General features: G+C 37.9%; 3 protein-coding genes across 4 annotated transcripts; 1 reads left to right on the top strand and 2 right to left on the bottom strand.

Moving 5' to 3' along the window:
• Nucleotides 1-1109: 1109 nt before the first annotated feature.
• LOC113309064 (lysM domain receptor-like kinase 3) lies at nucleotides 1110-3072 on the top strand. 2 transcript variants are annotated; one of them, XM_026557491.1, is made up of 2 exons: nucleotides 1110-2571; nucleotides 2723-3072. In XM_026557491.1, the coding sequence occupies exons 1-2, from the start codon at nucleotides 1374-1376 to the stop codon at nucleotides 2815-2817; spliced, it is 1293 nt and encodes a 430-aa protein (XP_026413276.1). In that variant the 5' UTR covers nucleotides 1110-1373; the 3' UTR covers nucleotides 2818-3072. The 2 variants fall into 2 exon arrangements, with proteins under 2 accessions (XP_026413276.1, XP_026413277.1); XM_026557492.1 differs by having other exon boundaries at nucleotides 1110-3072.
• A 450-nt stretch (nucleotides 3073-3522) lies between these two features.
• On the bottom strand, nucleotides 3523-9802 carry LOC113313211. The gene is made up of 9 exons (XM_026561951.1): nucleotides 9644-9802; nucleotides 9112-9252; nucleotides 8644-8842; nucleotides 7849-7901; nucleotides 7135-7201; nucleotides 5088-7036; nucleotides 4533-4832; nucleotides 4399-4455; nucleotides 3523-4108 (listed from the first exon to the last, which is right to left on the bottom strand). Exons 2-9 carry the CDS (start codon nucleotides 9220-9222, stop codon nucleotides 3875-3877), a joined length of 2970 nt encoding a protein of 989 aa, XP_026417736.1. The 5' UTR covers nucleotides 9223-9252; nucleotides 9644-9802; the 3' UTR covers nucleotides 3523-3874.
• Nucleotides 9803-10550: 748 nt separating this feature from the next.
• LOC113308328 (translin-like) lies at nucleotides 10551-13708 on the bottom strand. The gene is made up of 7 exons (XM_026556805.1): nucleotides 13300-13708; nucleotides 13083-13179; nucleotides 12859-12974; nucleotides 12248-12292; nucleotides 11561-11586; nucleotides 11002-11137; nucleotides 10551-10889 (listed from the first exon to the last, which is right to left on the bottom strand). The coding sequence occupies exons 1-7, from the start codon at nucleotides 13652-13654 to the stop codon at nucleotides 10795-10797; spliced, it is 870 nt and encodes a 289-aa protein (XP_026412590.1). The 5' UTR covers nucleotides 13655-13708; the 3' UTR covers nucleotides 10551-10794.
• Between the last annotated feature and the right edge of the window lie 345 nt (nucleotides 13709-14053).

Here is a 14053-nt window from a genome sequence, read left to right as displayed (position 1 = left end):
GGTAGTTTTTATTACTAACAGTTTTCTTGAAATAAATTAGACAAATAATTAAGGGTAATCATGTAAATTACTATGATCTCCTTAATATTTTGAGAAAGTCAAAACGGACTGTCTTTTTACAATGGAGGGAGTATTAGATTTTGAGTCATTAACCGCTCATTTTGAGTCAATGATCTCGTTTAGGGTCACATTTCGTGGTTTTGAATTTTTGCAAGAAATTTAAATCAGTAGATAATAATTGGGTTACGGGATCAAAGTTCATGTCATGGAAGGGATATTGGATTTGCGTAGACGTTGCTCTCTTGTGATTATAACTGTTGACCGAAGTAATTTGGATAGTCATCTACTTTGTCAATCACGCCACTTCCGTACAAATAAGAGGTCGACCTCAAGGACCGCAATTAGTTTTCAGTTCACATGTTTCCCCCTCCCATGGCCTACCGTGCAGTAGACAGAAAGTGAATAACAAAACCAGCACGCATATTTCTACATGCGCTACAGCGCATCATTTTATATTGGATCCGCCGAAAGTACGAACACTTATCCGGATACTACTCATTTGGTTTTTGCCGTGAGGAGTGCAGTACTAGAATCTTGTCCTGCCCATAAAACGTGTTTAGAAAAATATCAGCAGTTTATTTTGATCTGTCCTCACATTCTAGGATTGCCTTTTAACTTAAAGCAATTCACGCGCCACGAATTTTTATTTAATTTCATGTAAAAATACAAAAAATATCATTTTTTTTCAAAAACGGAGATAACATCATCTGTTAAAAAGGCGATTAGCTAACACTCAGTAATTTGAGAAAGTGCGCTGGGGATGCAATTTTTTCCTCCGGTAATTAAAAACTCTACAGGCGCTGGTTAAGCACATTTGTATCAATGGTGTGTTTTGTACCAAGGATTTCATAAATGCAATGCACCTAGTATGAGATTTATGACGCCATTTACATTTTCTCTAAGAAGGATTTTTATGCGTCATATTCAGACATTTCGACGTCGTTGATGATCACAGCTACTACGTGTGTCCTGTGTACTAGTAAAAGTGAAGAGAAAATATATCACGTGTCGTGTCTTTTCCAGTTTCTCTCCATCCTCATCCGATAATACCGTACCCGCGCCACCTTTACCATCTCTACTCTCTTAATTTTCTCTCTTCTTCTTTTTTGATCAAATCAAATTTCCAGAAGATGATGAAATTGAACATCAATTCCATTTCCTCCTTCTTCTTCCTGTATTAAATTTCACAAAATCCCACCAACTTCCATTATTACAAATCACAATTAATTTTCTCCACCTAACCAACCAATACCCTCCTCCTCCCTGTCACTTCAAAAACCCTAACTCTAATCTCTGATAATCATTCATTCTACATGTGCAAAACCAAAATGAATGTAAAAGAACCAATCCCACTTTCATCAAGAAAATCCTATCAAAAATCTAGTTCATTACCATCAACTTCATCAACTAGTAATCCATCAACTTCTACTACTAGTAACGCATTCTCAAGTGACAACAATCACACAAATACATCATCAGAATCAAGAACTTCGCGATCTTCACTAAAGAGTCTAAAAGATTCATTACCGGAAACCACACATATATACGATTTCTCAGAAATCCGTAAGGCAACAAACAATTTCTTAGCGAAACGATTCTCATCGTCTTCGTCTTCGTCGTCGGCCTCAGTTTGGAAATGTTTGATTAGAGGTAAAGATGTGATTATATTTCAACGTAAATTTCATCGTTCGATTGATTCGTCGAAACTCCGTGAACGGTTAACGGCGATTTGTAAGAGTCATCATATTAGTTTGATTAAGTTGTTAGGTGCTTCGGTTTCTGGGGATTACATTTATTTAGTGTATGAGTATGTTAATGGTGGTAATCTTAGAGATTGTCTTCGAAATAGTAGAAATCCGGAGTTTACTGTGTTGTCTACATGGATGTCTAGAATGCAGATTACTGCTGATGTTGCTCAAGGAATTGAGTACATTCATCATTTCTCTGGGTTGGATTTGGCATTAGTCCATAATCATATCAAAAGTAGTAGTGTAATTGTCACGGAGCCTTCGTTTAATGCGAAAATATGTCATTTCGGAACGTCGGAGCTTTGTGGAGAAATTAGTGAAAATAGAGAAGTAATTCAATCGTCTGTGGGTGAAATACAAGAAGAGATTCAGTCTCTGCCGTCGTCTTCGAAAATGAGAAGGTCGAAGAGTGTGAAGTTTACAGGGACTAACGGTTATATGTCACCGGAGTATCAACGGAGTGGAATAGCAACACAAAAGTCAGATGTGTATGCATTTGGTGTAGTGATTTTAGAACTATTGTCAGGTGAAGAACCAGTAAAGTTCAAGCTTGATCAAGGGAGTGGGCAGTATAGAAGTGTTTCAGTGATTGAAACAGCTAAGGAAGCAATTGAATCGGAGGATTTTGAGAAAATTAGGAGATGGATTGATAGAAGATTGAAGGATTCATTTCCTGTGGACATTGCTGAGAGATTAACTCGTGTAGCGTTAGAATGTGTACATGCTGAAGCCGATAAGCGTCCGGATATGAGACGTGTCTCAGGTAAGATTTCGAAGCTTTATTTGGAGTCTATGAAATGGAAAGATAAGATGGGCACTCCTATGGATTTTACTATGTCATTGGTAGCTCGCTAGGGAAACAATTCAACACTACGGAAAATATGATACTAAAGCAATGTCTTTGGTTTTTCCAGTGGATATAATTTTGTCCGTTAACTTCAAACCACGTCCCAGAAAGATTTCGTCGGAAAAATTTGGAGTTTTTTGTTCCTGCAATGAACAGTGGTAGTCAAATAGAAGAATGAAATTCTGCAAGTATAAAATTTGGAGCATCAGCAAATCTGCAGCTATTACTTTTTTTTTTCATTTTTGAATTCGAATTTAGTTGTTGATGCTGCTATTGAATGAGACACAACTGTAAACTAACAAAAACAATAATTAACACTGTCTATTCTCTTTAAAATATTCTAATGGAATGGACTCTGGACAAATTCAAAACATCTCAAGTGTTCATCTTCCTAATTTCTCTTTGTTTAAGATGGCTTTTAATCTGGTCAAGATAACAATGATGGTGATTTGTTAATGTTGTTTTAGTACAAATGGATTCATTCATCACTATTTTTCAAAAGCAACTGTTTCCGTTTATGTGTTTGTGTGGAAATTTGGAGTAACAATGATGGTGAGAATAATATCTTGAAATCAAGAAGACTAAAGTGAATAACGTCACGTGTATTGAAGAATCTGTTCGCGTAGTCAAAGATTATACAGAATATCTAAGGCCTGCAATGCAAACTAGAAGTAGTCTACCACAAACGTATAACAGGGGGGTCATTATCACAGTGGATGAGTTCCGCCGACACCCCAAAGGGATGTATCTGATCCCAGATTACAAATCCCTTGACCCAGCAGAATATGCTTGTCTGACGAGTGACAACAGTTGAAATGTAATATCAAATTCATAAAACAAATTGTCCAAAAATGATGGAAACCGGCAGAATAACAATGTTGTGAGTCAATCACCCACTTATATATTAAATTGTTCTCACAATTTTTGTACATATATCTGAAGTTCTGAACTACGAACTGAAGCAAAATTAGAGACATCAAACATGGACTTGACTCGCATTCCACAAAATAAAAATCTTATCCGAAGACTTATTGAAATGTCAAAATATTTACTGAGACTAGATATCGATCTATGTACAGTAAATCCCAAAAGACAACCTAGCTTAGTTCAGAATATTGATTTAGCTATTTCATTATAGGTATATATTTCCAACTGTTATCTACCACATAAAAATATATCTCCAACTGTTAAATATTTACCTAGGAGGTGATGATGAATGTCACGTAATACTCTTCCTGCGTGTAGTTCTTCCTCTGCGGCAGTCAGTGGTATCACTACTAGTAGCAGTGTGATTTGAGGGGGACCGTAGTGCTGTATTTACGAGCTTGGGTGTCCTACTAGATGTGTGCTTGGATTGGAACGGCCTTGGGTACGGATGGATGATGGCCAGTTCCTTGACACGTTTTAGAGCTGACTCAGGTATCGGCTGTGACCCCTTCTTCCCTATGTACTCCTGCACAATAATTTCTTAATCAGTTTTTGCTTCTACGGACCAAATAATTTCTAAAAGGTCAATATATTGTGGAGTCATGTGATGGAGTTGGCATTGTCAATGTAGCTTTTCACCAACTTAGTTACCAAAGCAAGCATTTCCTCTAAAGTCTAAACCCAGAGGTAAAGTACTCGAAGAATCCATCCATCAATGGAAAAACCTAACAACAAAATACATAGGAAAACAATACCACTCTACCTATGTCTGTATTTATAGTGCAATACTGATATAAAAGTGCAACATAACCTTACCTTTCTTCTGTTCTTCAATTTGGCTCCACTAGCCTTTAGGAGATTACGCCATTTGTCCTACGAAAATGTAAAAAGCACTACTTTAAGTTCAGAAGAGATGGGTCTACATAAAAAAGCATAGTGGATCAATCTACCTTAAGATCAACAGCAGTGCGATGAGCAGATGATGGGAACAAGAGCCACTTAATCTCGGTCCACCTTCCAACTCCGTGCTGAGAAACACCCTCAATCAGTTTCATCACTTCAGATAGAGTCCATACTCTGTGATTCTTCCTCCGACTCGGATCCTTTCTAGTGCTTACTGTCGTGCAGTCATCCGACTCCGACATGTCATCCTTCCATTCTGTGTGAGATGATTCCAAGTCAGAACTGTGTTCAGGATCACAGCATGACCTGTCATTTTTGTTGTCCCCAGCAGGGTCATGCTCATGCACCTGAGATCAATAAAGTGAGCAATTCAGTTATCTTGTTGTTGTTTTATTGACTAGTATACGGTAAGGACCATCTGAGATACTGGGAAACATAAATGGCGCCAGAGGAGATCTTTGAATATCTTATAACTACCGCAAGTTCATGATAAAGTGTTTAAAACATAACAGTTACGGAACTAGCATTTCTCTTATTGAATGAGTAGTTTGCAAAACACAGATTAACTTCTCACAGAGGGAAGGGGTTAGGAGCTTCCTTACCCGAACAGAGGTATTTTTCTTCGCAAACCTCTTAGCCTTCCGACGACCACATGTTACCCGACTATCTGAATCACCAGAAGTGTCCTGTTTACAGTTGGATGCCAAGTCAACAACTCCGTTTAAAAGGTTCTGATTGCTCAGTTCATTCAACTTATCCTTTGAGCTTGTAATGCGAATCTCCAACTTCTCAATACAATATCTTGATTTCAAATCTGATGCTTCGATGAATCCCCGGGTAGGCTTACGTGATCTCTTCCGCTTCTTAACTGCTCCTCCATTTCTCCAACTCATTAATCCAAATCCAGTATCGTTGACCTTGGAATGACTGGTTCTATAAACATCCAGACTAGTAACCTTTTCTGTTTGACTCGAGCACAGTGGTTTAGCCCAGTTACAAACTACACTTGCAAAAGAGGAATCAGTTCCAAGGGAATCATCACTACATCTCACATGCATGTCTACGTGTTTCATAGATGATACTTCCCTTTCCGAGAAGCCTGAAACATTTTTCGTATCAACAAAGGATGAATCATTTCCAAGGGAATCATTACTACATCTCAATTGCACGTCCACATGATTCGTAGAAGATATTTCCCTTTCCGAGAAGCCCGAAACATTTTCCATTTCAACGAAGTTCTGCAAACCAATTAAGATACGGTTAATAAGCCACTTCCTGTCCTTAACGGTGGTTTCAAGATCAAATGTGCTCTTAAAAGCATACTGTAGTTCCTGGGTGGTCAGCTTGTCAAGTAAGTGACCGTTCTGATCTGACGTAGATTCAGACACTGGAATTGTACCAGCTGATAAATCTAAGGTTTCAGCACCATCAGTGACTCGCTCACTCAAGCCTGAAGAGCAGCTCTTGGAGGAATTAGTTCCATGAGAATCATTATTACATCTCAAATGCATGTCTTCATGTTTTGCAGAAGATACTCTGCTTTCCAAGAAGCCCGAACAATCCTCCGCTTCGATAAACTTCTGCATACCAAGTGAGATACGGCTAATAAGCCATTTCCTGTCTTCAACAGTGGTCTCGAGACCAAATGTGCTTCTGAAGGCCTGGTGTAGTTCATGAATGGTCATGTTGTCAAATAAGAGAGCATATTGATCCGATGTAGATTCAGGCACTGAATTAATTGTAGCAGCTGATAAATTTATTGCTTCAGCAGCATCAGTGGCCCGCTCACTCAAGCCTGGAGAATTCTCAAAGGAGGAATTCTTTCCATGAGAATCATCACTACATTTCAAATGCATGTCTTCTCGTTGGGTGAAGGATATTTCCCTTTCCAAGAAGGCCGGACCATTCTCCGTTTCGATAAAGTTTTGCAAACCAAGTGAAATACGACTAAGGAGCCACTTCCTGTCCTTAACAGTGGTCTCGAGACCAAATATGCCCCTGTAGGCCAGGTGCAGTTCATGAGTGGTTAGATTGTCAAGTATGAGAACATTTTGATCTGATGTAGATACAGGCACTGGATTAACTGTACCAGCAGATAAATCTAAAGCTTGAGCACCATCGGCGACCCACTCGCTCAGGCCTGGAGAACAACTCTCAAAGGAGGAATTCGTTCCATGAGAATCATTACTACATTTCAAATGCGTGTCTTCACACTCCATAGAAAATGTTTCCCTTTCCAAGAAGCCCGGACCATTCTCCATTATAAAGTTCTGCAAACCAAGTGAGATACGACTAAAAAGCCAATCCCTGTCCTTAACAGCGGTCTCCAGACAAAATATGCCCCTGTAGGCCAGCTGCAGTTCATGAGTGGTCAGCTTGAGAACATTTTGATCTGATGTAGATTCAGGCACTAGATTCATTGTACCAGCTGATAAATCTAATGCTTCAGAACTATCACTGACCCGCCCACTCAAGTCTGGAGAGCAAGTTACTGAATGGAGTCCTTCGCATGTGTACTCCAAATTGGGAAATCTAGCAATATATTTCGTATCTGCGTACAAACAATTTAGGTAAGGAATCATCCCTAAAACTGACTGGCATAACATAGCATGAAAACAGGCTACAGAACAAGATCCAAAGGTGGCTTACCTAAAATGAGTTCATTGGAAGCACTTGATAGGCCACCTGTTACATGAAGATCTTCCTCTCTAACTCCCTGCAACAGTTGATCAACTACAAGAATGAGTGTCGCCAATATATCGAACATTATGTTAAAATAATGGTCTGGCAAATAAGTGAACCAAGAGAAAAAACAGACATAAGTTAGTGTTAACACACGGGAGAAAGTGAGACACACACAACAATTACAAACTTTACGAGACAACAACGGTGCTGTGATGATAACAGATGAACTGGTCACTCTTTGATAACAAATGAACTGGTCTCATGCAAATTTTCAGGGAAGACCAGCAAGCGAAGTTACACCATGATTACGTTTAATACAAGGAAGCATCCAAAGCCATCTGGCTACAAAATTGCTTTTTATTCATTAAACTTTAAAATCCAGTCAAGCGTGCCACTATTCAAAAAATCCATAAATGGAACGGAATCAATACAGCAATTTTAACCCAGCAGTTTTCGAATCTATAGATCACATCACCAAGCATGCTTAATCAGAACCTCAGAAGAAGCAATGATTAGTTAAAAGAATTAAATGACAAATTCTGGAAGCTGTGTGTAGATGGACTACCATTTTCACTAAACAACACGAAGGAAAAAACAACAAACCTATAACAACCTAAGGTTCTCAAGGTTCACAGTAATAATAAATCTGGAAGACGTACAGAAAAAGAAAATGCATACATTGGCATTCACTAAACCGTTATGATATAGAGGAATATCGGACTGCATTGTACCTGGAAGATGAGATAAATACATGTATCAGTTATCAACATACAAACAGAGAAACCCAAATGCAAAATTGAGAAAGCAGAAGCAAACTGAAGAATATGTGTCTTAACTGATAAGAATTTAAAAGTACCCAAGTTCCAAAAGATAGGAGTACAAAGAGTCAGTTAAAGGAATGTCAAATAGTGAATTCCTTCTCGGAAACATGGTGGCATGAAATTTAAACGACACAACTAGTGTCATAATTCAGTTCGTCATATGAAATTCAGAGCAGCTGGTTTCACAAATTACCAAGTTATTTTAGTCAACATCCTAACCAGGATTTTTTTTACTTGCCTTCGCAAAAAGTAAACCTGCCTCATTTTTTCTAAATGGTATTAGCAACACTGAAGTTTATGCACAACGAACATGCTAACCACTATCACTGTCATATTAGAAACCACTAACTAGCTTTACTAATACGTTAGAGGTACCTAATAGTGGTAAATTTCATATACATCTTAGTATTGCCTCCATTATGTTTAAGCCACTCTATCCAATACTCAAAATTCGGTGTTGCACTGGAACTTTATGTCGAAAATCAGGTAACCACTTCAGAAAACATTAACGAATGTGGACCAGAAATTAGTGCAGTTTCAAACTCCAAAGAACTCTACCAAGAGAAAATGCATTATGGTTGAGGGTACTTAGAAAAACTATACAGATACTGATACAAGACATGTTCACAAAGATAGTGAAAAAATTCATTACCAGTATAAGATTTTAAATGATTGTTCTGATGAGCGGGACCTAAAACATCTCCAGTTCCTAAGCATTTCTCCAAATATTCATTGTTGCAATACAGTAGCGCATCCATTGATATTTTGACACTTTCTGGCTCTGCTAGCAAATCCTTTATTTCAGTTATTTCATCTTCTGAAGCAGGATCACAAATTCCATCTCCTTCAACCTATGCAAGAGAAACAATATTCTGTTACCGACAAAAAGAGCCTTCTTGTCAAACTCACATACTGACAAGACCATACCGTAAATCAATGATTAAGAACATACATTATCACTTACTCCAACATGATTCGAGTAAATTTCTCATCACAAAAGCCGAATACAAGTAACTTTAAAACAAATTTAAATTTATGTAACATCAGAACGATTTTTCAACTACAACACTAAAAGCAATTTTTCAAGTCATTCCAGAATCTTGCCTAAAACATCTCTTACCAGGGAATTGTTATAAGTAATTCCTCCTGCCACCACCTCGCCCGAAGCAGGCATGGAACTGTTCTCTATCATGGTCCAACTTTTGCCATTTTCTTCCCAATTTCCCAGCATTTTCCTCTAGTCCCAATTACCACATAACAACTGCATAAACCACAAAATCAAACAAAAGACACATAAGTACAAAATTATCAGCTCCTACAACAAGAAAAATACTTGAAAAAACATCACATACAAGCTTATTTCTTAAATTTTATCCAAATAAACTCGATTTACAAGTTCACCCTAACATCACATAGTAGTTAAGACCCAATTCTAGCATACACCAACATCAGATTATCAAAATACACACTACTACTAGTAGTTAAACGATCATCTTTCATGTTATCACACACAAAACAAAACGAAAGAGTAAAGAAAAAACTTAACTAGATCCAGGAACGAAAAATCAAAGAATGAGACCACAAAAATGTAATACAAAAGAAAACTGAAAGAAATTATTGAAACGAAAATAGTAATAAAGAAGAAATTGAACCTGTGTGGAGTCTGAGAACCGTCTCCCGGAGCAATGGTGGTGGAAAGCAAAACGGCCAAAAAGCTCTGAGACAAACAGAGAGGAGCAGAGCTGCAGAGAATGTGTGTGAATGGGGAGGAAAAGAGAGGGAAGGAAGAAAGAAATTCTGCTTTATTGCCATTTTTGCTAACGGATATCAAATACTTTATAGATTGTTTTTGTTCTCTTCTATATAACTGTTTGGAATCCGAAAAAGTAGCATTGCCCTTCTTCCCATGCGCCACGTAGCTAACGGAAAACAACTTTTCCATAACGTGTTTTGGATGGATAACGGCGCCGTTAGTTAGTGCTTGAAGGGGAAAGTTTGAACCGTTTTGGTTCTTTGCGTTTACTCTCCACGAAATTAAATGGGGTACACAACAACCTCCAGATAATGACAATTGAATGAGGCCACAATAACCCACATTTTCCTCCCACTAGTAAATATTACTCCAACTGAACAGATTTTGCACAATACGTACCAACCACTGCTTCTATATAGTATCTTGCAAGCTAACGCCCGACACCGGTCGCCACAAATTTCTGCTCAGATGCAGGCATATCCAGGTATGCAGCAGGAGAGAGGGCTTTTTATGCAACATCCTCGGGCAGCGGCAACAAGAAGTGTTCGCACAAGGGATGCCCATCACTCTTGAAGAGGGAAGCCCCGGGAGGGGATCAACAACTGTTTCCGAGGTTCTAAAGAGGGACAAGGAAATTCCTCTAATGGGGAACCATCATTTTTGGAAGGATCAAATGGTGGCAACTAAGGATGATGCTTGAAATTGAGTCCATGGGCAGACTACCATGTTGAAAATTGTATGCAACGGCTATCCTAAAGCCTGAGGTAAACACTAGGCCATTTTAATTTTAGTCTCACAGATTCAAAGAAGAAAAGAACCATGATATCCAATCATGTGACAAAGCATTGCATCATGGGTTAATAATGATTGTCTAGATTGTCTGCACATTGTAAATTGGTGAGTAGCTAACTGCATTTAGGTCCACTGGTACGATTAGTTTATCAGAAATCCATTCACTGAGATTTAGACAAAAACTGCTACTCCACAAGTTAGAAACTTTGTATTTTGATAAGTACGAGACATGACGACTATATATGGCTTTGAGTTGTACTATCCTTGGACACCCGGATCCCCATTTGCAGTCAAGCCTCGGATCTTAACGTCGTAGTATACTTCTTCAACTTTCCTAAGATCATACTTCATCCCTGGAAGAGAAATGGGAGGAAATAAAGACTCAAAAAGGGTGTTCAGGAGAATCCAGGTGTAAATGAGATGAAGAAAAATCACATGTAGACTGGGGTGGAATAGAGAGATTACCGTCAAACTTCCTGCGCAAAAGATCATTGCGGAGATTGAGCATACGGAAGGCAGCATGTAGCTCTGTTAAGAAATTCAACACCTTCCTTGGGCAATCATAATCCCCAGCAGTGACTTGGTTTACCACGTAACGCGGCTGCAAATGACACATTACTTGGTGTGAGTATGTGGCATTGTCTATGAACATCTAAATGAAGCACTATACTGTTATTAATGTGGTACTATGTTATGAAAAATGAATGTACTGATAATGCAATATCATGACTATGAAAAATGAATGTACTCTTTCTTATTTATTAAGGATTCTTACAAAGTCAAATCGATTCGCTTTGTGATCCAACTGATTCGATGGCGCAGATAGCAATGGCATATTTAGTTTAATATTCTTAAAAGAAGACACGACTCTCTCATGCATCTAGCTTATCTCTTATCTAAACCTTCGGTTAAATCCAGAAACAGAATGGTATAGTAGCTGCCAGAACGGAATTTTGAAGTCCAGACTTTAGTGAAACTCACTGACCATAATGAGATATTAGGGATGACATGAAGAGACACTTACCAACTCATTAGTCATGAAGCATACCCCTGCACAGTATGGAAAAAGACAGCATCAGTAGAAAATAATTAAGGAGAAAATCCAGCAGTTTTAATTGAAATTCCAGAATTGACAAAACCATCTCGATCTTTTTCTCTCATACAATAGAAACAAGCTTGCTAGGAAATGTGCTGGAAATAATTAGCACTATTTTGCTGCATAAACAACAGAGAGGCTAGGAAGGAATTCATAAGTAAAGACTCATTTACAAATATGTTTACTGGGGGATATTTCACTAAAAAAGTGTACATATCCAAAAATATGAAGATTAAAGCTTAATCATGGTTCTAACATTGGCACAACTTCCTAGTCTCTTTGAGCATATTGATTGTTTGTTGTTTAACATACTGTGTTTGGGTAGGTAGCTATAATTAGAATAAGAGCACTGGGAACTAAGTTTGTAAAATGATAACTCTGTATCTAGAAAACACACACCAACAATCAAAATTCTAAAGAGAGCGAGGAAAGAAACAGCAAATTTGTGCTAGTCATTTAGCAGAGCATAATTTCGCAATGAAAAATTATCTTCACAAGGTAAACTAGTACCTCATTACCAATCATCACTAATGATAATAATGATGTATATCCCTTAAAAGAACAGACACCTTTTTATTTTTTGAAACAGCTTCAAAGAATAGAGATCAAACTCACCTGTGAGATAATCTTCAATATCAAGACCAAACTCTGAAGAACCCACTGCAAAAGAAATCACCATAGTTACTGTTAGAAAAGAAAGGAAAAAAAAGTAGCACATAAACTGTTCTTATAGATTCATGACCAGAACATCACATTGCCGTTCTGGACCTCTAGTAATGGAAATTAAAAAACAAGGCTACAGCCATTAAATCAAATGTCAAGCTCCCTCAGAAACGGATATTCTAATAAAGTTAAGGAAAAAGATTCACTTGATCAGTATCAGTTAATTGAAGATACCCAATGTGGCTATATCATAAAACAAATACTTGTTACCCTACCGACAACAAACAAATATTCTAGTTCAGATGATAGACCAGACCATAATGTAGTAAAGAGAAGTGAATATACATCCAAAACTTTCAGAACTAAGACTTCAACAACAAATCAAAATTCAAGCCTGTATTCAATACTAAGAAACAAGGATCCTACTGACTCACCCTAAATGAACATTACATGCTAGTAAAAGATACCAATGTATCCAAGTACTACCAATAACGAAAACCTTCTTCAATTCAACTGACCAAGTTACCACAATGCAGTATAAGAAGGAACAAAAATCAACTTACATCCAAGTTTTGCCTCAGTTTCTTTATGCATAAGGAGATCTCCAGTTTCTAACCAATGCAGAAGCACAATCAATGAAACCGCAGTCTGGGTTTCACTCCTCCATTCTCCATGAAACCTAATAATACCCACAACCAAAATTACTCCACAAAACAACAACGAAAAACAGAAAGCCAAAGAATCAATTCTACAATCAAAAGGGTCTTATTGCAAAGAAATTCCCTACCTATAATACTGCTCAGGACATTCTTGAAGAATTTCAGCAAGTTTACTGTAAAGTCCCTTCAGAACCTCAATCTGTGATTTAGCCCTCTCCAAAACCTCTGCAAAACCCCAAAATTACAAAACAAACAAAACCCTCAAGAAACTTGAACCAAACAAAATTAAGAGCAAAAGAAGAAACCCAATTCAAAAAAAAATCAGGATCCAACCCTTTTGAGTACCTGGAACAGGTCGAGATTGATGGACCAAAAGCAGACCAGAATGCATAAACCGAGCAGCTGATTCGATTTCTCCAGCAACAGCTTTAATTCTTTCTCTCAATTTACCAGAATCTTCAAGTGTTGAACGAAACCCTTCAAATTGTTTCTCAACTGATGAAGAAGAATATACAGAATCTCCACTTTGGGCCATCGAAGAACAAAAGAATCGAAACTTCTGGGGGTAAGAAGTAGGGAGTGACGGGAGGGAAGATTTGTTAGCGGAGATGAGTTTACGAAATGGGATTGTTTTGTAGGAGTTAGGGTTTAGCGAGTGAAAAAGAGTGATAACTCCGTTTCGCAGTGCACTACTCTTCATTTCTCCAAGTGTCTACTATTCCTTTAGTACTTATCTGTATTCTGTAGCACACTGTAGGTGGGTGGGTGTATTCATTTTATATTTTTTTCATCGACAAATGTGCTTCCGGCACGGTTGTAGGTGCTAAGTCGCTTCTCCGTGGACCTAAACGGTGGTTTGTGAAAAACCCCGCCGACGGAACGGAATTATGCTGCCCAACAATACAAGTCCAAGCGCTTAGGATTTTTGTAATTAAAAGTGACTGCGTAGAGGTTGTGTTGCTGGTGAACGTAAGAGTGCATCATCATGTAACCTACTGGAAGACAAAAAGAAAGGATAATTTTGAAGTAATCTCAAACATTCTACTTATTTATTTCACTTTTTCTTTTTTTCAAGTAATCCCAATTTATTTGTTTTTGA

Source organism: Papaver somniferum, chromosome 9 (genome assembly GCF_003573695.1).
Source record: "Papaver somniferum cultivar HN1 chromosome 9, ASM357369v1, whole genome shotgun sequence".
Classification (NCBI taxonomy): Eukaryota; Viridiplantae; Streptophyta; class Magnoliopsida; order Ranunculales; family Papaveraceae; genus Papaver; species Papaver somniferum.
This window is presented reverse-complemented; position numbering and strand designations above follow the sequence as displayed.

Bases quoted from the DNA above. Each gene is read 5' to 3' on its own strand.
- LOC113309064 (XM_026557491.1), top strand. From the start codon at position 1,374: ATGTGCAAAACCAAAATGAATGTAAAAGAACCAATCCCACTTTCATCA. The intron at 2,572-2,722 runs GTAAGATTTCGA...TGGTTTTTCCAG, and splicing joins GGATATGAGACGTGTCTCAG to TGGATATAATTTTGTCCGTT.
- LOC113313211 (XM_026561951.1), bottom strand. From the start codon at position 9,222: ATGCTGGGAAATTGGGAAGAAAATGGCAAAAGTTGGACCATGATAGAG. The intron at 8,843-9,111 runs GTAAGAGATGTT...TCTCTTGCATAG, and splicing joins TTACTTATAACAATTCCCTG to GTTGAAGGAGATGGAATTTG. The intron at 7,902-8,643 runs GTAATGAATTTT...CTCATCTTCCAG, and splicing joins TCATTTAAAATCTTATACTG to GTACAATGCAGTCCGATATT.
- LOC113308328 (XM_026556805.1), bottom strand. From the start codon at position 13,654: ATGAAGAGTAGTGCACTGCGAAACGGAGTTATCACTCTTTTTCACTCG. The intron at 13,180-13,299 runs GTACTCAAAAGG...GGGGTTTTGCAG, and splicing joins TCAATCTCGACCTGTTCCAG to AGGTTTTGGAGAGGGCTAAA. The intron at 10,890-11,001 runs GTAATCTCTCTA...TTTCTCTTCCAG, and splicing joins TTTGCGCAGGAAGTTTGACG to GGATGAAGTATGATCTTAGG.